Genomic DNA, 24,155 nt, shown 5'->3' with positions numbered 1-24,155 from the left:
GCAGCAATGAACTAGCTCTCTTTAATGTTAAATAAATTCCAATTTGTCCTTGCTCTGGAGATAATTTAAGGCAAAAGAAATCCTTTTCATGATTATGATTTCTAAAAGCAGCTAGTAATAAGAGAAGTAAATGGTTTCTCTGTTTTGAAATATAATAAAAGTGACTCCAACATGAAGGACTGCCAATTCTTGATTTAAAACTGTAAGCTTAATATAAAATCAGTCTTTTGTTTCAAATGAGATTTTTTTCAACAGTGCTGTGATGCGGTTGCCCTCTAGTGGCCACTTACGATGTTTTCGTAGTCCTTATTTTTCCCTGCTGTAGGCTTTTCTATACCTTGTATTTTAGATTGAAGTAGATTTTTAAAGTGACCTTTTTGTGATAATATATAACGGGAAACATTTTGGAAAGCAATTTGACAATGTGTACCCGAAATCTTGAAAGTTCTTCTTTGATGCAGTAATTTTGTTTCCAGGAATCTATCCTGAGGAAGTAATTCTCAATTAATAAAAAGCTTTATGTTCAAAGATGCTCATCAAAGTGGTAGTCATAATTATAAAAAAATTAGACCACCTATTTGTAACAGGGAATGAAACAAATTATGTTATCTAGGCAATACATGTTTTAGAGCACAGAAAGTACAATCTTGACTTTACCTGTGTAAGTTACTTAGACTGTTTGTTTTTTATCCTTCACTCAAGGACATGCTTATTGAATTTAGAGAGAGGGAAAGGAAGGAAAAGAGAGAGGGAGAGAAACATCTATTGGTTGCCTCTTGTGTGCCCCAACCAGGGACCAAACTTACAACCCAGGCATGTGCTCTGACCAGGAATCGAACCCCTACCTTTTGGGTTTACCAGAGGACACTCCAACAGTCTAAGCCACACTGGCCGGGGTAACCTGTTTTTTTTTGTGTTTTTTTTTTTAATCTAGAAATTTTGGATAATAATAGTATTTGCCTAATAGATTGTTGTGAAAAGTCAATGCAATATATTTATAAAGCCCTTAATATGGTGCTGAGCTCATTATAAGCAATCAATAAATGGCAACTATTTTTATGTTGTCATTAAAATGTTTTGAAGATTGATATATAACAATATGAGAGAATGAAAGAAGCAGGGTATAAAATGGCATGTGGAACATGTTTAGACTACTTAAAAGCAAAATCTAAACTATACATGGAAAGACTGGAAGGAAAAGTACTCAAAATCTTCATGACAAATTTCTTAGGATAATTTTTTTCTACGCTTTCTGTATTTTTCTAGATTTTCTCTATTGAACACACATTTCCCTTAGTTCTTCTTTTTAAGAATTCAGTTCCTTCATGTATTCATAGTGTTCCATGGAGAGTAACTTGACCTTAGCAGCTTCACTGAGCTGACCACTCCTTCACTCCTCAATGGCTTTCTTCACTTGAGGATATCACACTTTCCTGCCCCCCTCCCCGCCCTCAGAGCTCAGCCCTTGGCGTGCTTCTCTTCTCCATTTGCATGCTCCCTAAGTGATCTCATTTAGTCCCCTGGATTTAACTTAAATGCCGTCTACACCTGTGTTGATTACAAGGTTTACGTTTCTTCCTTGATCTTCACTCTCAAAGATCTAACAGTGCATTTGACATCCTCCCTTAAATGCTTTAATTGGCATCACAACCCTAACACATCCAAAGCCACTCTTTGTTTTCTCCTCTAAGTAAAGCCTGCTTTACTCTTAGTGTTCTTCAATTTGGTGACTGGCACCAGTCACCCAGTTGCTTAGACCCAAAGCCTAAGAGTCATATTTGGTTCTTTTCCTACTGTAAACATCCCATCCATTAGCTTGACATGCAGCATAACACCCTGAATCTGACCACTGTTATGATCATCGCTGTCATCCTTGTCTAAGCCACTGTCCTCTCTCCAAATTACTTTGACACTCTCTCATCTGATCTCTTGTGTCTTCTCATCCCCCAAACTCCACCCCACCACAGTCCAGTCTCCATGTAACAGGTGATCTTTTTATTGTAAAATGTAAAAGCAGATCATGCCATTCCCATACTTAAACCCTCCAACAGCTTCCCACCCCTCTCGGAATAAAATTCAAACTTCTTTCCATGGCCTAGATGACTTAACATTTTTTTAGCCCTTGCCTTTCTCTTTGAACTAATCTCCTTACTCTCTTCTATGTTCATGTAAGTTTGGCCTTTTTTCTGTTTGACAGATTAAAGTTTGCCTTCTGTCCTGTAGAGAGGATCAGACATTTTTTCTACAGCACAGTAACTTGCTGTATTTCTGACAGGTGTATATATAAACTATGAAGTGGCAAAATAAATAAGGAAATGTCTTTTTACAGGTGGCAATTTATGTTTTTAAAGCTTTGTCACTGAATTTAGCTGGAAAGAAACCCTGCATTCTTGCCTTTGACCAGCTATTTTCTTGGTTACCACTACCAGATTTTTTGATGCTTAGCCAAGGAGCATGAGATCATCTTCAGGAAACACTCACTGCTTCTGCTTTAAAAAAAATTTTTTTTTTATCCACTCTTTTGGCTATATTTTAGCAAAGAGAATGTGAATTTTAAGACAGTATTGTTACATAGGGGAGGCTCCAGGCAGAGAATAATGAACAAAGTTAAACTTCAGCTAATTTTTATGTATCATTTATCATAAAAGAAAGCTCCTCAAATCTTTAATTTTAAAGGAAACTTAGATCTCATCTAGGTCAGCTATCTTAATTTACATATGAGGAATTTGAAGCATAAAGAGAAAATAGTATATCCTACAGAATAGTCTTTCACTCTGAAATATTTACATTATATTAAATCATTAGCTAAGGAATTATTATCCCATTTAACAGCTTAGAAAAGCGAAACTCAGAGAAGCTATTTACCGAAGGTCACATAGGTGGTAAGAAGTTCAGCTGGGAATGGAACTCAGATCTGACATTAAATACCATATCATTTTTCTTATGCTTTGTTGCCTCCCAGAGAGGAATTGTAAGCTATTACAAAAACAAAGTCACATTATTAATTCCGACTGTATGAGGATTTTAAAGGTTGTGATCTTTATTTTTGTTATAAAAATCTATCTTCAAGTTTCTGCATGAATAGTTTGAAAATTGCTGGAGTTCTTGAAGTATTTTACAATAGGCATATCATATATTTTACAATGTATTAGTTTTGTAATCAGAAAAAGATCAAGATAATAAAAATAAAAGTGATAGATGTATACCAGAGAAAATTTGAAAATTAGATGGGAAAAATAAAGCAAAACACTGTGAAGAGAATGTTGCCCCTCACAACTGTTGTTAGCATTCTGGTGTATTTATGTCTGGTCTGTCTTTTATTAATTTTCTTTCCCTATGGCTGTGTTCCAGGTGCATGCTCTTTTTAAAGCAGTATAGTACAGAAGTTAACAGCCATATTAGTCTAGAAATGTTCAATATAATTTTTTTCTATTTGTACAGGGGTAACACACTGTAGTAAATATGTAAGGTCTTAAAATATATGGGCTTGATTACAGAAACTCATAAAGTATTCTCTAAATAATAAAAATAACTGATGAATTTTATTATTATACTTGTTTTCATCTTGACTTTAGAGATAACATATTTACCACATAGGGCTGTTTTTTTCTTATGGGCTTCCCATTGCAGGGTATGTCTTTTTTAAAGTATATTTTATTGATTATGCTGTTACAGTTGTCCCAGTTTTTCCTCCTTTGCCCCTCTCCGCCCACCAGCAATCCCCCCCTTAGTTCATGTCCATGGCTCGTGTGTGTAAATTCTTTGGTTTCTCCCATTTCTGTACTATTCTTAGCATCCCCGTGTCTGTTTTGTTCCTACCAGTTATGCTTCTTAGTCCCTGCACCACGCGCACATTCTAAGACCATGCAAGCCCTTTTGGCAGCGAAAATCCAGCAGTTTCTTCCACTGTCTCAATCCCCACTGGCTTTTACAGCCAGAGTCAATGGGGGTTTATCTTTCCTGTGCTGGTACCCTGGGCTGTGTGGTCCGGCCTGGGGCTGGGATTGCTGGCTCCCAGGTTATCCCTCCCGATCTTTATCTACCACATGCGAATGTGGGATCATCTCTTCAGCTGCCACTGCTGCTGCTTGTCAGAGCCACATGCCTCTCCTCACTGTCACCATGACTCTGCCCCTCCTTCCTGTCTGGATGAATGTGGACTTCCATATAGCTTGATTTTCTGATGATTCTGGTTATTATTTGTTTTTGAGATCTGGCTATAATTCTTTCTGTGGTTGCGCGAGGAGGCAAAGTGTATTTACCTACACCTCCATTTTGACTGGGGGCCTGGAGGGGGTGTCTTAAAACACGGAAATAAGAAATCCTTTTGGAAAAAATTTAAGTATCCTAACATAAATCATTTAAAATTATATTGTCATAGGAACAAAGACGAGGCTTGGGGGTCTTATCTAGAATAGCAAAATACTCCCAAATAATAAACAGGTAGGCCAGTAGCATTGCAGGAACAAAGTTTTAAAAGTATATGTATTTACAATTTTCTAATAAGAGTAGCAATATGACCTTTTCTTGCCACATTACAAAGGGCATGCCATTTGAATGCATGTTGCCCCAAATGTCCATATTCTGTTACAGAACAGTTAACTTTTTTGAGGTATATTTATTAGGGGGACCCAAGAAAACCTGGAATTTATTTATAAAAAATTTTGTATTTATTCTTATATGTTTAAACTTCAGTCTTCTTCAAAGTACTCTCCATTTGATGCAATACAGCTGTCAAGATGTTTTTCCACTGCTCAAAATAGTATTTGAACTTGTCAATTTTGATGCCTTTTAATGCCTTTTGATGTCGTTTTTTGTTTCACCTCTTCCACATTGGCAAGACATTTACCTTTGAGGACTTTTTTTCATTTATGGAAACAAAAAAAGTTGCTTGGGCAAGATCGGGTCAATAGGGAGGGTGGGGCATGGGGGTCATGTCATTTTTGGTCAAAAACTGCTGAACACTCAGTGCGGTGTGGTCAGGTATGCCCCTAAATCACGTATCATGAAATGGGCAGACTCTTTGAAAGAGTCTTAAAAAAAAAAAGATTCACAGAAGCCAAACACAGCCTCTTAAACAATGCCAGATGGTACATTGAGACAGATGGGTTTCTAGAACACTCACTAGCAGGGCAAGTCTATACTACAAGGGGCCTGCCCTCCAGAAGATAATTCCATTTTTTGGGTCCTCCCTCATAAACTGAAGTTTAATACTTAATCAGAACATTTTTTCCTTAAAAATTATTTTCATTAGACATTTTTAATAGGAAGAGAGCAGGTAGACAAGTTTTATATATAATGCAGGTTTTAACTTTTCCAACCTGCAGAACACTTTGACATTTAAGATTATTTTATTTTTAGAGTCAGAATCTGGAGTGTCCTAGTATGTCTTTTGGCTTTTTTTTTTTTTTTTTTTTTTTTTTTTTTTTTTTTTTGTCACAAAGCTACATACCTAAAGAGCAATCAGAATACAAGAAGATCTAGAAAGTAATCAATACCTTAAGTATTTATCATTGTATTAGGCTATACTATGTTGCTGTGTATGTGAAAATATTAACACTATGAAGCCTTTAAAATTATATGATTAAAACTGATGATATTTACATGCAGGTTTGACTTAATTCAAATGTAAATGTTCAGATAATAATCTTTTGAAGATATCTTTCCCATTAAGTTCATGAAGTTTTGGGGCTTTCTGTTGTAAAAACTTAAGAATTAAAATGTAATTGCAAAACCTAGAAGAAATGGATAATTCCTAGAAACAGACAACCTTCCAAGAATGAATCACAAAGAAATAGCAAACCTGAACAGACAGATTACAAGTAATGAAATTGAATCAGTAATTTAAAAACTCCCAAAAAACAGAAGTCCAGGACCAGATGGCTTCAAAGGTGAATTCTACAAAACATTTAAAGAAGAGTTAATACCTACTCATCACAAATTATTCACAGAAGTTGAACAGAAAGGAACGCTTTACCCTGATACCACAACCAGACAAAGACATCACCCATCCACCCATCTCCCCACAGATAAAATTACAAGCCAGTATCCCTAATGAACATAGATAAAAAATTCTCAACAAAACATTAGCAAACCGGACTCAAAAATACATTAAAAGAATCATACACCATGGTCAAATAGCATTTGTTCCAGAGATGCAAGGATGGTTCAATATCTGCAAATCAATCAATGCAATAAGCCACATTAACAAAAGGGAAGATAAAATCATATAATCATCTCAATAGCTGCAGAAAAAGCATCTGAAAAAATTTAACAAAGGTCATATATGACAAACCCACAGCTAACATCTTACTCAATGGCAAAAAGCTGAAAGCTTTTCCTCTGAGATTAGAAACAAGACAAGAATGCCTACTCTTGCCACTTTTATTCAGCATAGTATTTGAAGTCCTAACCACAGCATTTGTAAGAAAAAGAAAAAAAAGTCATCCAAATTAGAAAGAAAGAAGTAAAACTCTCACTATTTGCAGATGATGTGATACTGTATAGAGAAAACACACACACACACACACATATAAACTATTAGAACTAATAAATGAATTCAGTAAAGTCACAGGATGCAAAATTAATATACAGAAATTGATTACTAATAATGAGCTATAAGAAAGGGAAATTAAGAAAAAATCCCATTTACAATTGCATCAAAAAGAATAAAACACCTAGGAATAAATTTAACCAAGGAGGTGAAAGACCTGTACTCTTAAAACTGTTAAGACATGGATGAAAGAAATTGAACAAGAAACAAATAAATGGAAAGATATACCATGCTCATGGATTGAAATAATTAATATCATTAAAATCTCCATACTGTCCAAAGCAATCTACAGATTCAGTGCAACCCCTATCAAAATACCCGTGGCATTTTTCACAGTACTAGAACAAAGAATCCTAAAATTTGTATGAAACCACAGAAGCCCTCACAGAGCCAAAGCAATCTTGAGAAAGAAGAACAAAGCTGGAGGTATCATGCTCCCTGATTTCAAACTATACTATAAAGTTATAGTAATCAAAACACTATGGTACTGGCATGAAAACAGACACATAGATTAAAAAAACAGAATAGAGGGCCCATAAATAAACCTATGCATAAATGTTCAATTAATCTATGACAAATGAGGCAATGGGGACAAAAACAGTCTCTTCAATTAGTGGTTTTGTGAAAACTGGACCATGGAAAAGGATGAAACCGGACCACTATCATACCATATACAAAAGTAAATTCAAAATGTATTGACTTGAATGTAAGACATGAAATTATAAAACTTGTAGAAGAGCACACAGGCAATAGGCTCTTTGACATCAGTCTTAGCAATATTTTTTTAGACCAGTCTCTTCAAGGAAGGGCAACAAAAGCAAAAATAAACTAATAGAATTACATCAAACTAAAAACTTTTGCACAGTGAAAGAAATCATTAACAAAAGAAGACAACCTACTGAATGGAAGGAGATTATTTTTAAGTCATTCATTTGATAAGGGGTTAATATCCAAAGAACTTACTATAAAAAATGTACAAAGAACTTATTGTAAAAAATACAACCCGATTGAAAAATGGGCAGAAGATTCGAATAGACAGATTTCCAAAGAGGACTTACAGATAGCCAACAGGCATATAAAATGATGCTCATCCCTGACTGGTGTAGCTTAGTGGATTGAGCACTGGACTGTGAACCAAAGGGTCGCCAGTTCGATTCCCAGTCCGGGCACATGTCTGGGTTGCAGGCCAGGTCCCCAATTGGCGATGCGTGAGAGACACCTACACATTGATGTTTCTCTACCTCTCTTTCTCTCTCCCTTCCCCTCTCATTATAAATAAATAAATAAATAAATAAATAATCTTAAAAAAAGAATAAAATGATGCTCAACATCACTAATCATCAGAGAAATGCAAATCAAAACCACAATGAGATATTACATCATACCTGTCAGAATGGCTATTATCAAAAAGGCAAAAAATAACAAGTGCTGTCTAGAATGTGGACTTGTACACTGTTGATGGGATTGTAAAATGGAGTTCCTAAAAAATTAAAACTAGAACTATTATATAATCCAGCAATTTCACTTCTGGGTATTTATTCAAAGAATATGAGAACACTAATTTGAAGAGAGATATGCACCCCTGCCATGTTCACTGTAGCATTATTTACAATGCTTAAACATGGAAGCTGGCTAAGTGTTCATCGGTAGATAAACAGCATGGAAAGATGTTATATGTATACATGTGTGGAATATTACTCAGCCATAAAGAGAAAGAAATTTTGCCATTTGCAACAGCATGGATAGACCTAGAGGGTATTATACTGAAAGAAATAAGTGAGATAAGAAAGATAAATACCATTTGATTTCATTTATTTGTGGAATCTAAAAAAACAGCAGATGAGCAAACAAAACAAAACAGAAACAGATTCATAGAAACAGGAAACAAACTGGTGGTTACTAGAAATGGGGGGATTATGGAGCGGGTGAAATTGGTGAAGGAGCTGAATAGGTACAGGCTTCCAGTTATAAAATAAGTAAGTCTCGGGATGTTACTTACGTATAGCATACGGAATATAGTTAAAATATTATTAATAACTTTGTATGGTGATAGTTGGTCACTAGACTTATTGTGGGGATCATAAATATCAAATAACCATGATGTACACCTGAAACTAATTGGATATTGTAATCAATTATATGTCAATAAAAAACAATTGAGATTTGACATGTATGTTAATATTTTTGTTCTTCAAATCTTCCTCTGGTTGTCAGACTATTTTATTTCACAATTTCATTCTTTCTCCCCCCTTTTGTAAATATTTTACTAGAAAGGAAAATTTAAAAAACTGTTTATGAATAGTTTTGTATTGAACTGTATTTAGTATATCATGTATAATTTCATTGTATTTCTAGCTTTCTATGTAGGGTCTGCTCACTTATTTCTGTAATAGTTCTGAGTGTCCTTTGAATCTCTATGGGCCCCTAAAGAAGGAATGTAAATTACATTGTACTTTTTCATTTCCTTCTTTCACACATTATGCTGCTTCAGTGCCTATAGAATATACCTACTAACAGGGCACCAAAGGAGGATCATTACAAAACACATAACTTTCCTTGTCTTCTTTCTTTTTATTTCTTATTATTTTGATTTTATTTTTTGAATTTTTAAATATGAAAATGTATGGGGAACACTATAACAAATACCCATATACCTACTACTGAAATAATAAATATTAACATTTTTATATTTTGCTTGATAGGTATACATATGTGTATATAGTTATACATTTGAAATAGAGAATTTCAGGTAAAGTTGGAGTCTTCTCTGTTCTCTTTCCTGGTCTCACTTTTCTCCTCCACAGAGACAAGCAGAGCATAAAGTTTGCCTGTACCCTCTCAGTCTACGTTTAACTTTTACTGCACATGTATGTATCCATCTGCTTAGTGTATTCTGTATCTATTTGCTTAGTATTGTTTAGTGTGGTTCTTTAAATTTTTCAAAATAAGTTAGTACTCTCCTTCTTTATGCATCATGTGCAATTTGCTTTTTTCGACCAACATTGTTTTTAAGATTTATATATGTTCATAGCATATAGGTCTAGTTCACTTATTTAACTCAGTATCCCAATGATTAGGTTTTAATTTTTTTTCTTTGCAGATCATGGACCTACTTTCAGTATGTAGTCAATCAACGAGGGCTAATTGCAACTCTAGTCACCTTTCCCTAAAGAGTTTACAGTCCAGGAGGGGACCCCAAACTTACAGTGTAGAACTGGGATGGGGAAGAAACTGAACTCTGTCCAATCTCTCCTGGATAACTTTTTCTGGTTGACTCTTAAGGTCTTTTGGTTGCAGGTATGATTTATATAAGGTTACTGTGCTTTCAGAGTAAATATTTAACTTCTTAAAATAATTTGCTTCTTTTAGGTGCTTGTTTAAACTGCCAGGGAAATAGCAAAGGGGTTCACTGTGAAGAATGCAAAGAAGGATATTACCAGAGTCCTGACGCCACTAAAGAATGTCTTCGCTGCCCTTGTTCAGCAGTGACATCTACAGGCAGTTGTATCATAAGTAAGACCTTTCTCTAAATCTTTATTTTAAAGGAAAACTGAGTGAATCAGTTATTAATAGGTATAAAATGTGTCGATAAATAAAGTTCTGGATGCTGTGGGTGAAAGGGAGTTATAAAAGCAGCAAAGACTTCCCTTCTCGGAATTTGCAGTCATATCCACGTACACATGTGTAACGAGACTTGGAGGAAAGAGGAAGTTTTTTGTTAAAACCATATTTTATTTCATCTGTCATGACTAAAAGTAAGGGATAAAAAAATGGAGTGCCTAGCCATTGTAATTATTCATATTTCTTATGTAAGCATATTTCTTTTGTTTTCTACCTGAATATATTCTCTGATGGCCCCATCAGTCTCACAATAAGTTGGACAATTAATAAATAAGGTGTAGATTTTTGGTTTGATTCCATGTGTCCCTTAAGTTTGAGAGGAGATAGTAGAGAAAGCTCATAACCCTTTTGAGAACCAGTGGTTGTTTTGCATTTTCAACTGTAGCTTGAGATTGGACTGAATTGTTTTGGTGTTCTCTCTGTTTTAGAATCGGGTGAATTGGAACCTAAATGTGTCCAGTGTAAAGATGGTTACACAGGCCAGAACTGCAATAAATGTGAAAATGGCTATTACAATTATGACAGCATCTGTATGAAGTGCCAATGTCATGGCCACGTGGACAAAATTAAAACTCCAAAGATTTGCAAGCCCGAGAGTGGAGAGTGCATCAGCTGCCTCCATAACACCACTGGGTTTTGGTGTGAGAACTGCCTAGAAGGTTATGTTCGAGACGTCGAAGAAAATTGCATCAAGAAAGGTAAACTTCACCTAAGCTTGTACATTTATTCTCTACGCCTAGCATTGAAAATTTCAGGACAGCTACCTTTAGCTTTATAAAACCTTCCAATCCTACAAGAGGAGCTTTCTGGAAATAGATTTTGATAGATATTTGCCTAAAGAGATTTCCTTCTATTTCTGCTGCTCTCCTGATACTCCAAAGTCAACTTCAGAAATTTGAGGACCAAGACCAAGTCATTGCAGTGTCTTCACATTTTCTCTTCATCTACTTTTATATTTATGTTAATAATTTAAAAGTCCTATCATTTTTTTTATCCTTTGCTTCCTGTATTTTCATCACTTCCAGTGATCACCAAAGGTCTTTTGAAATAGGGACTATAACCTGAGTAGAAGTTCCATCTGGGAAACAAGAGTTCATTCTAGCATCTGTCCTAACTTTGGACCTAATTTTTCCCAAGTGTGACGGGGGAGATACTTATAATATTCCTTCTGATTTTTAAAAGAAATGGTTATTCATATGGCAAAATGTTTCTTACAGGGAAGTTCAGTAGGGTTTAGATACAAATAAATGATTACAAATTCAGGATAAGTTAAGATTATCCAGGCCTTACTGGGTCACAGAGAGATTAGACCACATTTTTCTATAAACCCCCCCTTTGATATTCTGACAGATGCTGGATGCTGGGCCGAGGGACACTTGGCCTGTGGCAAGGGCTATCCTTGTGCCATTTTCTTGATATTTTTATTCTGTTGTGACCAAGGCTAAAAGACTCAGAGTGAACCTTATTACTGGCCTGGACATCCTGTCACTGAGTTCTTTTTCCCATTCGGAGGCATATCTTGTCTATTCTTAGCTGTAAGGACTATGATGATTTTTCTTACTAGTTACTAAATAATGTAAAACATGCCCCTTTTAAGGATAAATTGATGTGGCTGATAGTGGTAATTAATTATAATGATAAAAGTAGTAATTTTATTGAATGACTACTATGTGCCAAGCACTGTTAACATTAATAATGTTATATAATATGTTATCTCATTTAATCCTTCCCAAGAACTTTGGATAACATATATTATTATTCCCATTCATAGATGAGGAACCTCAGTTTTAAAAAGATTATATGACTTATATATAACCACACAGTTCTACTTAATTCCAGAACCTTTGGTATTTCCACTGAGCTATGCTGCATTGGAAGTACAAAGTATAGTATGTTAATTATAAAATAGCTATGTCTACACAAAGGAAGAATTTCTACACATGAAATTAAAGGGGGGTGGGTCTCTTTTCTCTCTGGACTGACATAAACTTTGGACATTTAAATTGTGTTGTTTAAAAGTAACTAGAAATATAATTTTTAAAAATTTTGTTTTTGCCTCCTTTGAAGAGAAGTTTGCCTTATGAAATGCCGTCAGACATGCTGAACTTATTTTAGTTCAAATGATTGTCATCTATCCCTGTCACTTTTAACCAAGTGATTTAGAACTCAGTAGTGACATATTTACTGCCTTTGCAGGAATTTGTATGAATCCACCCAAGAGTAAAGAAGGATGGAAAATTCCAACATGATAATCTTTCTGAAGATTTTAATATAGATATTATACATTTTGAATAATAGCCATGGATATAATTATCAAGCTTTCTAGACCCTGATTCTTTTCACTATATTTCTCTTAAAATTATTTTTAACTTGCATGACCTCGAAGCAGAGTATCATGTCAACATGCCATATCAACTTCCACTCCCATGTATTTCTTTTATTGTTTCTTAAAACTAGATAAGTTTGTCTTTTACATTTCATTCTCTGTTTTTATTTTCAGAAGTTATTGTTCCAACACCTGAAGGTTCTACCATTTTGGTTTCCAATGCCTCTTTGACCACATCAGTGCCCACCCCTGTTATAAATAGTACACTTACCCCCACAACCCTGCAAACTATCTTTTCAGTAAGCTCTGCCGAAAACAGCACATCAGCTTTAGCTGATGTATCATGGACCCAGTTTAACATCATCATTTTGACTGTCATCATCATTGTGGTGGTGCTGCTGATGGGATTTGTCGGGGCTGTATATATGTACCGGGAGTACCAAAACCGGAAGCTCAATGCCCCCTTTTGGACCATCGAGCTAAAAGAAGACAATATCAGTTTCAGCAGCTACCATGACAGCATTCCCAATGCAGACGTGTCAGGATTGTTGGAAGATGATGGCAACGAAGTGGCTCCCAATGGGCAACTGACCCTGACGACACCCATGCATAACTACAAAGCCTAAGGAGCTAGAGCTGTTCTCCTGGATTGTTAGACCACAGTGCTGACTAGGACAGCATCAGGCCCTGGGCCAGACAAAGCCTGGGTAGAATTTGCTGAGAAAGCAAAGGCATATAGTGCATCAAAGTTTTCAGGTACAAATTCATAATGCACTTAGCCTATTATTTTTAGTTTTGCCATGAAGATCTGAAGCAGTCACTGTCAATAAGGACTTGATGTAAAGTATATTTTTGTACAAAACCACATGGAAGTATAGAAAGGCTGAACCCCATAGTGCAGCCCTAGTCCACTTTGACGTCCAAACAGACTCCTTGGGAGTGTTCACTCAACCAGCGGAAACAGGATGATGGATGTGGAGGGGGAGAGGACTGCCAGAAGACTTCATCTCCATTCTTGAAACGTTTTTTTTAAAAGGAAGGTCAGGGATGGTATTCATTTTTCTGTACTGAAAGATCACTGAGGAAAAGCTGATGTCTGGGCTATATCACAATAAACAGTCTTGATTGTTTCTAAAAATGGAGCAGAAAAATCCCAAGAAGGTCTTTAGAAGGGTTTGATTTTTTCTTCCAGAATTCTTGCTGAATGATAGGATTAAAGCATGGGATAAGCTTCTAATGGTACAGAGAGGAAGGCAACATCTGGGAGCAGGAAGCAGATAGAGTCCTCCTTAGGGTCTCAGTGTAAATTGTCTAAAAATAAAAAATATTCCTGCCTCTAGAGAAATAAGGTGTATATAGTTAATGTAGCATACCTGGTCAGCATTGTATTTGTATCTATTTGTAAAAAAAAAAATCATGTCATATTTTATCATCTAGAATGTATTTGTACAGAAGTTAATGGCATAAAAAATATGGGGATTGGTTAAAATAATGTAAAATAGATGGCAATACTGCTAGAGCTGGGACTCTGGTGAGCATAAATCATTTTTAGTCCCTCTTTGGACATTGTTGAAATTTATAAGAGGGTGAATGTTTCTAATCTTTCTTTCCCTTTCTCATTCTAAATGAAGAGTTATGTGTTCTTTGACTTATTATAGATTCAAGCAATAGATTTTGAAGCTGGTAATTGTTAAGCTGGGACACAGACTGTACTCTCCAAGCTACTCACCTAATTAGACATTAACCACTCTCTATATTTTATATAGATTAATGTAGGACATATCCTCATTAAAAATGTTTTAAAGTAAAAGATGGTCTTCCAAAGGAATTAGAAATACTTTAGTTCCAAAAGAAAAGCCATCATATCACTTGGCATCCCATTTTCATGCCTATGAAATATTTATATCCCCACCCCCCAATCTCCTACATTTGGACGTAGCCTGTCACTCATACACCATGAGATATGAACTGTCTCTCTGCAGTGCTACAGTTATCCTATCTTCTTCTTGTCCAGTTAAGAGTAGCACTGTAGTTGAGTGGATATGGTTAGTCCTTGTTTTTAGGGGCAGTTTTTTCCTAGAGGCCATTCACTGTTGCTCTCATCTATTATTATATTGACAGATTATGGATTCAACAAGTTAGGAAAAGCAGCCAGAAGACAATTAGAGATATATATTAGAACAGCAAGCTATCAAGTGGTTAGAAAAAGAGTAAAGACTTATTAGACCTAGGAAATCTACGCTGACAACTTTGCCAGTTTCCCCAGAAGAAAACCTGGAGTTTGGCTGCCTCTCTGTAGACCCCTAAGTTGTTCTCAGGGTTTGAAGATGATGCTCTGGAGGATGTACAGGCATATAATCTACTTATGGCAACCTGAGCTGCTTCGGATACTTGGCCATTGCTCATGAGAGTAGAGATTACATTATGTAATATTACATTAAAATGTTTATATTTCTATAGCCCTTTGCAGGTTGCAAAGCATCTTTCCATATGTGCTTCTTTTGTTCCTCACCATAGCCCCCCGAGGAAGTAATTGCTGTCCCCATTTTATAGATGAGGCTAAATGTCTTATTTGAGGCTACACAATATGTCATTATTAGGCTTGGAATTAGGACTCCTAAATCTGAAGCACATATTCTTTCAATTATATGCTAATGTAGAAATTGCTTAGCCACAGACACAGGAAGGCTAAGAGGAGGAGTCCCACCTGTGAGTGTTTCTAATTGTTTAATTATAAGGTGTCATTCAGGGCCATACGGCTATGAAGGACTTTGTGGAAAGAACACAGGAAGATTACTATCTGAAGCCAGTATTGGTGACAAGAAAATAAAAATATCAGTTCGTGCTTCATTAAAGTGAACTGACCCTCCCACGCAGGGAGAGAGAACCTGCCTTCCTTTCCCCAGCAGCTGCCATACATGTGTGCATCGACTGTGCACTGCACAATTCTAAGGTATATCTGCCTTTCTCCAGTGACCACCCCCTCAAAGCCAGGGATCAAGGAGGGCAAGAAATAAACGTTTGATAAACAGAAGTTAACCCAATAGAGAAAGGGGTGTTTATTGGGGTCTAAGAGCCAAGCCAAATTGCCCAGATTCTGGCCATGTAGATTCCTTGAAACAGACCTTAGAAGGTATTGCAGAAGTTGAATCACAAAGAATGTTTATCTTTAAATACTTAGGAACAGTCCATTTTTCCCAATGGAACACAATTAGGGACTTCAGCATTTAAAATTTTATTTCATGTCCCCCTCTTTTTTCTGGTGGAAATAATATTGCTCTAAAATTTAAGTCAATCATGACGTGATCTACCACCAAAACCAGACTAGAAGACTACTATGAAATGCATTATACAATATTCATTTCTCTAAAGCATGATCCCATGAACTATGGCATTCAGCATGAGGATCCCATCGGCTCTTTAGAAAGATCAATATTGGAAGAAGTTTTGTCTAAAGATTAGAAATGTGTTTATTTTCAAATAAGACTAGTGTGAATCTTATTGATAAATGACAATGATAAGTGATACTTTTATCTTCATTCATTTTTGCAAGCACTTAAGCATTTCTGACAGTTAGATGCCCTAGGCAGTGTTATTAAATATGTCTGTGGTCTCTTATTTTTCCCTCCCTCCCTCTACTAATGAATTTCTCCTGTTATAAAGAAAAATGATAATAAAAACTAAACCTCATCTATACTAAGGTCCTATGGACTTAATTTGTTACTTTTAGGGTCACCTGAATTTTAAGAGAGGAGAACGGAGCAGACATGGGAGGAAGGAGAGAATTTTGTGGGGGAGAGAATTTGTAGAAGCGTCAAACTACATGGCTACTTTCTAGCCCAGTATTTCCAGGAAAACTGACCATTAAAACAACACTCACTGACTCCTGAGTTCATTTTGGTCAGCCGAGTTGGTCATTTTGGAGGCAGAAGGCTAAACAACAGTACTGCCTTCGGACAGCCTCAATTGGGGTTGGGTTATTATGTTATTTACCTTAGTCTCATATTTTTTTTGTAGGACATGTGGCGAACACAACACCACTTGTAATGGCCGTTCCCTGGTCCATACATTTTGAAGTATATGGATAGGAGTTGTATGTACACATCTCAAAGAAAGTTCTCTGACAAAAGTTCAGAGAAGTAAAAAGCAACCCAGTATAACCGGTTAGAGTAAGGAAAGCATTTCTGGCCCCAGCCACGGAGAACCTTTGGTCTCTTACGATCTTCTTGATACTAAAGAGTTTAGGAGCTAAAATGAGTTTGGTGTGAGTGCGGGAGTAATAATGGAAGGTTAATGCAAGTTTTCTCTTTAATCTCGAGCCAGTGACTATGCCAAGGAGAAAAGCAGGAAGAACACGCTGATTCATCTGAAGAAGTCAAATAATATCAATGGACTAACGGTTATGGATCATTAAAATGTCAGTGGCTGAATGATGCTTTTCCGAAGGCAGTTGGGAATCTGTCTTACGTGCAGTAACTGCAACAGCAGCCCTAGAATGTGAACCCAGGGCTTCAGATTTACGTTAATGCAAAAGCTAAATGATGTCAAGTTAAATTGTAATGCTAGGCGCAAGCACTCTGTAATACATTAAATTTCAACCCAAGCAATTAGGAAATGTTTCTGAAACATTAAACTTGTATTTATGTCACTAAAATTCTAACACAAATTTTTAAAATGTGTTCTCATACATCTGTTGTACTAGGCTTCATGATGCATTTCTAAATTTGTGTATGATTTGAATATATAAAAGAATTTATACAAGAGTGTTATTTAAAATTATTAAAAATAAATGTATATAATTTGTACCTATTGTAGATTTGCTGTTTTACTTTTTTATGTGGTCAGAGAGGTTGGAAGTCTTTTGACACATGTCACAGATAATTTGTTTTCCAACCACCTTGTGAAAATCTTGAACCCTTCATTTGTTGACTATACTTTTGTTTTAAGAAGTTCCTTTAAAGAATGTTTTCCACTTGGGAATAAAATGCCACATGAAGAAGATGCCCTCTCTTAGAACAAAAGAAAACAACATGTCCTGAGAAAAGAAAACATATTAACATATATTCTAGTTTGTGCTTTTGCTTGTCCTCTCAGATCTATTGGGATTTCCATGGAAATGTTATAGAAAAAACTTGCTCCTTTTGGATTCCTTTTTCATTCATGTAAAACATTTCCTTTTGCTAGTATACATTTGAAGGGCCACAACCACGTTCTATGTGTTTATTAGATAACATAATGAGAGTACCTCTTTTTATTATTTTAAGGTGACCTTGAAGATCCTCTATTTTGACAAAGTTAAGTGGTGGTTAGTGGGATGCCACTTGGAGACCTAAGGGGTACTTTGAAAAATAAGAAAACCTAAGGCCTTTCTTTGTAATGACTGCTTTATAAATTTCAAATGGTTTATTCAATGTCAGTTGTTGATATCTAAACTTTAAAACACTGTTTTTCTTTTCTAGTCACACAAGAAAACAAATTTTGTTCATTCATAATCCCACTTTATAATTTATACGTAGGGTTTTATCTATGCATGTAGATCTATGATGTACATAAATTGGGTATTTTAAGAAAACAGAAAAATAAGCATGGCAGAAACCTAAACAAATTAAAAATTTAAGAGAAAGTAAATTATTCTACAAATTTACCACAGCAAGAGGATAAAACATTATTTTTATAATATTGTAGTCATACTTTTGATGAAAGTCTATCAAGTAAAGTCCTGTACTAGATTTCATTATCAAAATAGGTTGTATTTATTTTCCACAGGAGTATAAGATGAATGTTTTAAAAAATTACACATGCTTCACTATAATTAAATCAGTAACTTCAAAGTAACAAGCATGCTTAGTTACACTTAAAAAGTTAAGTTAAATTCAAAACAACAAAATGTTTTTCATGAGATGATAGTATTAGGAGTGTAAACTTTCAGGTTGAAAAGCAACGTTCTCGGTGAAAGTTAAATCATAATTGTACCTATGTTAGTTTTTCAAGGCAAATTCATGAAGAAATTGTTGTTGGTATTATTGTACAGGCTTGCTGATACTTCCACTTACAAAATGAAAGCCATCAGGCAATGTTACATTTAAAATGTGTTGCCAGTTTGTATTAATAGGTAGGTTTCAAACCTTGCATGTTGAGCACTGAACTTCAGATAGCTGCAGAAAAAAAAGTCAAAAATTTTTTTTTTTTTTTTTTTTTTTTGTATGTAGTAAGAGTAGGTTTGGGTAATAGAGGAAGTATTTGGAAGGAAATCTTTTGTGGTTTCCTTTGTGTTATCAGACGAACTGCTGAAGTCTTATATGTCAGGTTTGTTTTCCCTAATCTCCGGCGCAAAGAAGGAAGAACGTTAGCCCCTCCTATGTTCACTACCATTCTGACCCAGTCATGTTAAAGTCCTGTGTAATTTCCTGTATATGCCAGGTTAAGTGATGTCTCTCTCCTGTTGCTGCTGCTATTTCTTCTATCTATGACATCCTGGAGAATGTTTCTTCATTCTTTGCAACCCCTTGATTAAAAAAAAAAACCAGCTGATCAATCTGTACTTTGTATCTCCATTTTGTCCAATGAATACTTCCCTAATTGTACATATTTTATTGTAAATATTGTTTATTTTATGTCTTCCCCAGGAGACTCTGTATTCCTTGAGGCCAGGGGCATTTATTCCCCTACCTCTAGTATCTGACATAGTGCTGGCACATGTGGGTGCTCAGTGAATGGTAGTTTAGAGCCCAAGGTACTTGACAGATACAGAGTTGGTATGTGAACTTATTTGGAGAAGTATTATGAAAAATCATGTTCAGGGGATAATATTTTTAATTTAATAGCAATGTCAGCACATGGGCGTCAGAAGGTCTGAGAACCTGTTGAAATTGTATGTTGTTTGGTTTGTGAATACAAACAATTTTTGTGTGTGTGTTTCTGGAGAAAGGTCCATAACCTTAATCATATTCTCCAAAGGATCTATGATCCCAAAGGATTAATAACTAACTGGATGTAGTGTATTTCAGCAATAAAAACCCTCCCACTGAATAAAAATCAGTTCAGCCTTCATTCGAGAAAGCCACTTCTGGGAATCCTTTATAATGAAATGACCTAAAGAGCAGAGACTTCTGGGCAAAAAACGTCGTTTTTTCCCAATGTTATATATAAAGTTAAAAAAAAAAAACCAAAAAAATCCAGGACAAACTCTAGGTGTTTAACAACAGAGATATGGCTTAGTGCATATACTTGTTGAGATAACATACAGTCATTAAAAAGAACAAGGAAGGCCGTTATCTGACTGATGTGACTCAGTTGGTTCGGTGTTGCCCCACAAAGCGAAGGGTCGTGGGTTCAATTCCTGGTCAGGACACATGCCTGGGTTGTGGGTTTGGTCCCCGGTCAAGGTGTGTACGAGAGGCAACTGATCGATGTTTCTCTCTAACATTGATGTTTCTTTCCCTTTCTTTCTCCCTCCCTTACTCTCTCTCCATATATATATATATATATATATATATATATATATATATATATATAAAATAATAATAAATAAGAATGATTAAAAACAGAATCAAAGTGAAGAAAAACAGGATATTTTGAACACATGCATGCAACCCACTTCTGGTACATACCAGTAATTTTCCAAGATAGAGCATACACTGGTCCATAAAATCTAGTAACAAATTAAAAAATGCCAGATCATACAAAAGTTTTTCTGACTACATGGAATTAAATGATAAATTAGAAATATATCTGAGGAATTCTAAAATATTTAAAATCCAATATACTTCTGAATAACATAAGTCAAAGAAGAAATAAAAAAAATTGAAAGTATTTTTAACAGAACTCAAATGAAAACACATTTCAAATTTGTGGAATGCAGCTGAAGCCGTGCTTAGAGGAAACGTTTATATTAGAGGAAAGATCTCAAATCAATGACCTAAACTTCTATGTTAAAAAACTGGAGAAAGATGAGCAAAAAGAACCCCAAACAAGCAAAAGATAAGAAATTATAAAGAGCAAAAATACATACAAAAGAAAACAAGAGAAAATTAATGGAACTAAAAGTTGTTTTTTTGAGAAATTCAATAAAATTGGTAAACTACCAGCCAGAATGATCAGGAAAATTTTAAAAAGAGAGAACCCCCCCCCCCCCCAATATCAGGAATGAGAGGTGATACTGCTATAAATCCTATAGACATTAAAAGGGTAATAAGGGAAGTTTAGCCAATAAATTTGGTGACTTAGGTGAAATGTATGGATTTTTGAAAAGCACAGACTAGCCAAGCTCATGCAAACAAACAAACAAAAACAAACAAAAAACCAAGTAGCCCTATGTCTATTAAAAAAATTGAATTTGTGTTTAACAACCTCACACAAAGAAAACTAAGTCTGGATAGCTTTACCGGTGAAGTCTATGAAACACTTACAGAAATAATACCAATTAAACACAAACTCTTCCAGAAAAATTAAAAAAGAGATAATATTTCCCAACTCATTCTATGGGACTACCATTTAGATTACCCTGATACCAAAATGAGACAAAAACATCAAAATAAAACTACAGACCAATGTCCCTCATAAACAGAGACACAAATATTCTAAGAAAATTTAAGCTAATTAAATACAACATATTAAAAAGCCCTGGCTGCTGTGGCTCAGTGGATTGAGCGTCGGCCTGCGAGCCAAGTGTCACTGGTTCGATTCCCAGTCAGGGCACATGACTAGGTTGCACATCAGGTCCCCATTTGGTGGCGTGAGTGAGAGACAACCACACAGTGACGTTTCTCTCCCTCTCTTTCTCCTTTCCCCTCTCTCTAAAAATAAATAAGTAAACAAACTAATTAATTAATTATTATTTTTTTTAAAAAAGAGTACTTCGTGGCCATCTGGGGCTTATGCCATGAATGCAAGATTGGTGTAATATTTGAAAATCAATCAATGTAATTCACACTGAAAAGAAAAGTCATATGATAATCATATCAGTATATGCAGGAAAAAAAGCATTTGACAAAATCCAATATTCGTTGATGATAAAATGATGATGATGATCATGAAGAAGAAGAGAAAGAAAGGAGAAGGAGAAGAGACTCTCTATTATCAAGTTATCTGTTCAATTTGAGGGCTGGGACTGTCTCCATCTTATAACGCCATGGCCAAGCACAGGCTAGGTACCAAAAAGAGCTCAAAGTATATTATTGAATGAATGAGTGATTGAATCAGCTCTATTGTAGTTTTTCACTGGTAAATATGGTGAAGACATGTACTGCAGTTTGGAGGCTGTGAATTAGAGCAGTCCTAAAACAAAAAACAAAGACACTGTTATTTTGGCAGCTCCAAAGTCACTGGTAAGTAGGGATGTTTTTGAGTGACCCTAGGAGCAAACAGCACAACATTTCCTTCAGCTGAAATGGTGCTGATGAAGCTCATTCCTTCAGTGCAGAGAGATCTCGCCCAGACTGGATTGTGTAGCCTCAGACATGGTGGGAGCTGGCTTAGTCTGCTATATGGATGCCTTTGGTGCCCTCCCCTTCCTGCCTTTATTTTCAGTAGCTGCAGCACCGACAGCCTACAGCGCAGCCTCATAATTTCTCCCAAACATTTTCTAAATGAGCCATTGCTATCTTTTATCACCACAGCTAGGGGATTATGGAGCTTCATTTTAAGAAGATTTTTTTTTTTTTTTTTACCAAGAGATGAGATTCTTCCAGACAAGGATAAAGACATTAATGGTTGTCTATTAAGATTCTGTTTAGTTGAGATGATAATTTTGGGGTAATTAAGCAAATTGGATAGACTCCAATTGGCCATTAACCCCCACAGGAATCTTGTGAAATGGAGAGGCCTTCAAATTCTGCAGCAAGGATCAGAGTTTAACAACAGTGACATTTGACTTTGCTTTAGTGAAAATGAAAAGGTAGCAATGTTAACAGGTATTGGTCCTGTTAAGAATTAACAGGTAAAGAATTAACTTCATTTACTTATAATCTATACCTCACTTGGTTGTATGAAAAAAGACCATTAAACCATTAAATTGAGGGTTAAAGTATCAGGTAAGTATACCAACCAGGAGGCAAAAGTACACCAGCAATCCCGGGCTAAAGGTCGCGTTAGCAATTGGCATCAAATGTAGCTAAGTTTCCCAGCAACCAACAACATAGATTACTTAGCTATTACTATCGAATTAAAGGATGCATCCCGGAATAACGGAAACGAAACCTCTTTAACTGAGTTCTGAAAAACAATAGTTTGCAGTACAGAGCGTGTGGGCTTCAGAAGCGGAGACACGGGTTCCAGTGCGGGGTGTACAACCACAGGGCCTTGTGCAAGTTATCAGATGGCTCTTAATACTACTGTCCTCACCTGGAAAAGGGGTTGTGATGCTGGCCTCTTAGGGTCGCTTCTGAGGTTAAGTGGTATCTTGTACGTGAAGCACCCCAGCCCACGTCAGGACTACAGTGAATGATTCCCTTCCACTCTGCCTTTTGTTTTAGCGATCTTCAGTAAAAGCTTTAAAAAAATGCAGAGAGGGGAGAATTGGATCGGGCACCCGATGGCTTGTTTTCTGACTAGGATTGGGATACGGCCTCTGCTAAGTTTTAGGTAAACTTGGAATGAAACGAGATGCTTTTCTAAGTTGAACTGCTGTTGTTTGTATTTTCAGGGGTGGCCTGGGGATCACACAGCATTCCTGGGAGGCTGAGGTAGGCAGCCTGGCATCTTGTAGGCGTTCTTGCGGCCCTACAGGGAGTCACGAGAGTTGCCACGTTTGCCTGCGGGAAATGGGTGGGGAGCGGGCATAGCAGTGCCCCCTTATCTGTGGCTTCCCTTTCCGTGGTTTCAGTTACCTGTGGTCGTCTGTAGTATGAAAATATTACATGGAATATTCCAGAAGTAAACAATTCATAAGTTTTAAATGGTGTGCTGTGGTGAGTAGTGTTGGAATCTTATACCACTCTGCTCTGTCCCATCCCAGATGTGAGTCATCCCTTTGTCCAGCATATCCACAGCCTGAATGTTTCTTCCCGTTAGTCACTTAGTATCCATCTCAGTTGTGAGAGAGGGAGAGGGAGAGAGAGGGACAGAGAGAGAGAGAGAATATTCACATCTTTTATTACAGTATTTTGTCATACAGGGAATTGGTAGAAGTAGGTTTACAGTTGTGAGTACGTGAAACAGTTTTCTTATATTATTTATTATTGCATCATTTATTTGTATTTCAACTGTAGGCCTATTTTTACCCATCCCTGCAACTGTTCTGTTTTTATTACTATTGTTATTAATATCTTACTGTGCCATATGTATGCATGTATGTATGTATATTAGGTATGTATGGATATATAGAAAAAAACATAGTGTATATATATAGTTTGGTATATCTTTGGTTTCCACTGGGGGTCTTGGAAAGAATTGCCCAAGGACAAGGGGGACCGTTGTATTGTGAAGTGAAGTGAGTATAGGTGTGCACATTTAGGTTGTAATCTATGCTGTTATTAAATTTGCAGATTAAACTAGGGCAGGCCACTGAACCCATTGAGGCCTCAGCTTTTCTCAGAGTCATCTAAGATCTTGAGTTAAATGTTCTCTGGGAGAGCCTTTTTCCCTCTTGTATTCTATTAGGTGGAGAGGAAAGATGTTTGGGATAAGATCATTGATTCTGATTAAGATGTATTAGTT

At 36.0% G+C, this 24,155-nt stretch overlaps 1 protein-coding gene across 1 annotated transcript in view; it reads left to right on the top strand.

The window, feature by feature from the left end:
* The window catches only part of MEGF9 (multiple EGF like domains 9), a 92,678-nt gene extending 76,670 nt beyond the window's left edge, over nucleotides 1–16,008 (top strand). Inside the window, exons 5-7 of the mRNA XM_090274640.1 lie at nucleotides 9,923–10,066; nucleotides 10,603–10,872; nucleotides 12,675–16,008. Coding sequence (XP_090130766.1) covers nucleotides 9,923–10,066; nucleotides 10,603–10,872; nucleotides 12,675–13,126 — 866 coding nt within the window. The 3' untranslated portion in view covers nucleotides 13,127–16,008. The remainder of the gene's footprint in view (nucleotides 1–9,922; nucleotides 10,067–10,602; nucleotides 10,873–12,674) is intronic.
* The last annotated feature ends 8,147 nt before the right edge of the window (nucleotides 16,009–24,155 follow it).

Source organism: Furipterus horrens, unplaced genomic scaffold (genome assembly GCF_987537825.1).
Source record: "Furipterus horrens unplaced genomic scaffold, mFurHor1.1.pri manual_scaffold_4, whole genome shotgun sequence".
NCBI lineage: Eukaryota > Metazoa > Chordata > Mammalia > Chiroptera > Furipteridae > Furipterus > Furipterus horrens.
The sequence above is the reverse complement of the archived record's forward strand: the minus strand, read 5'-3'. Positions and strand labels throughout refer to the sequence as shown.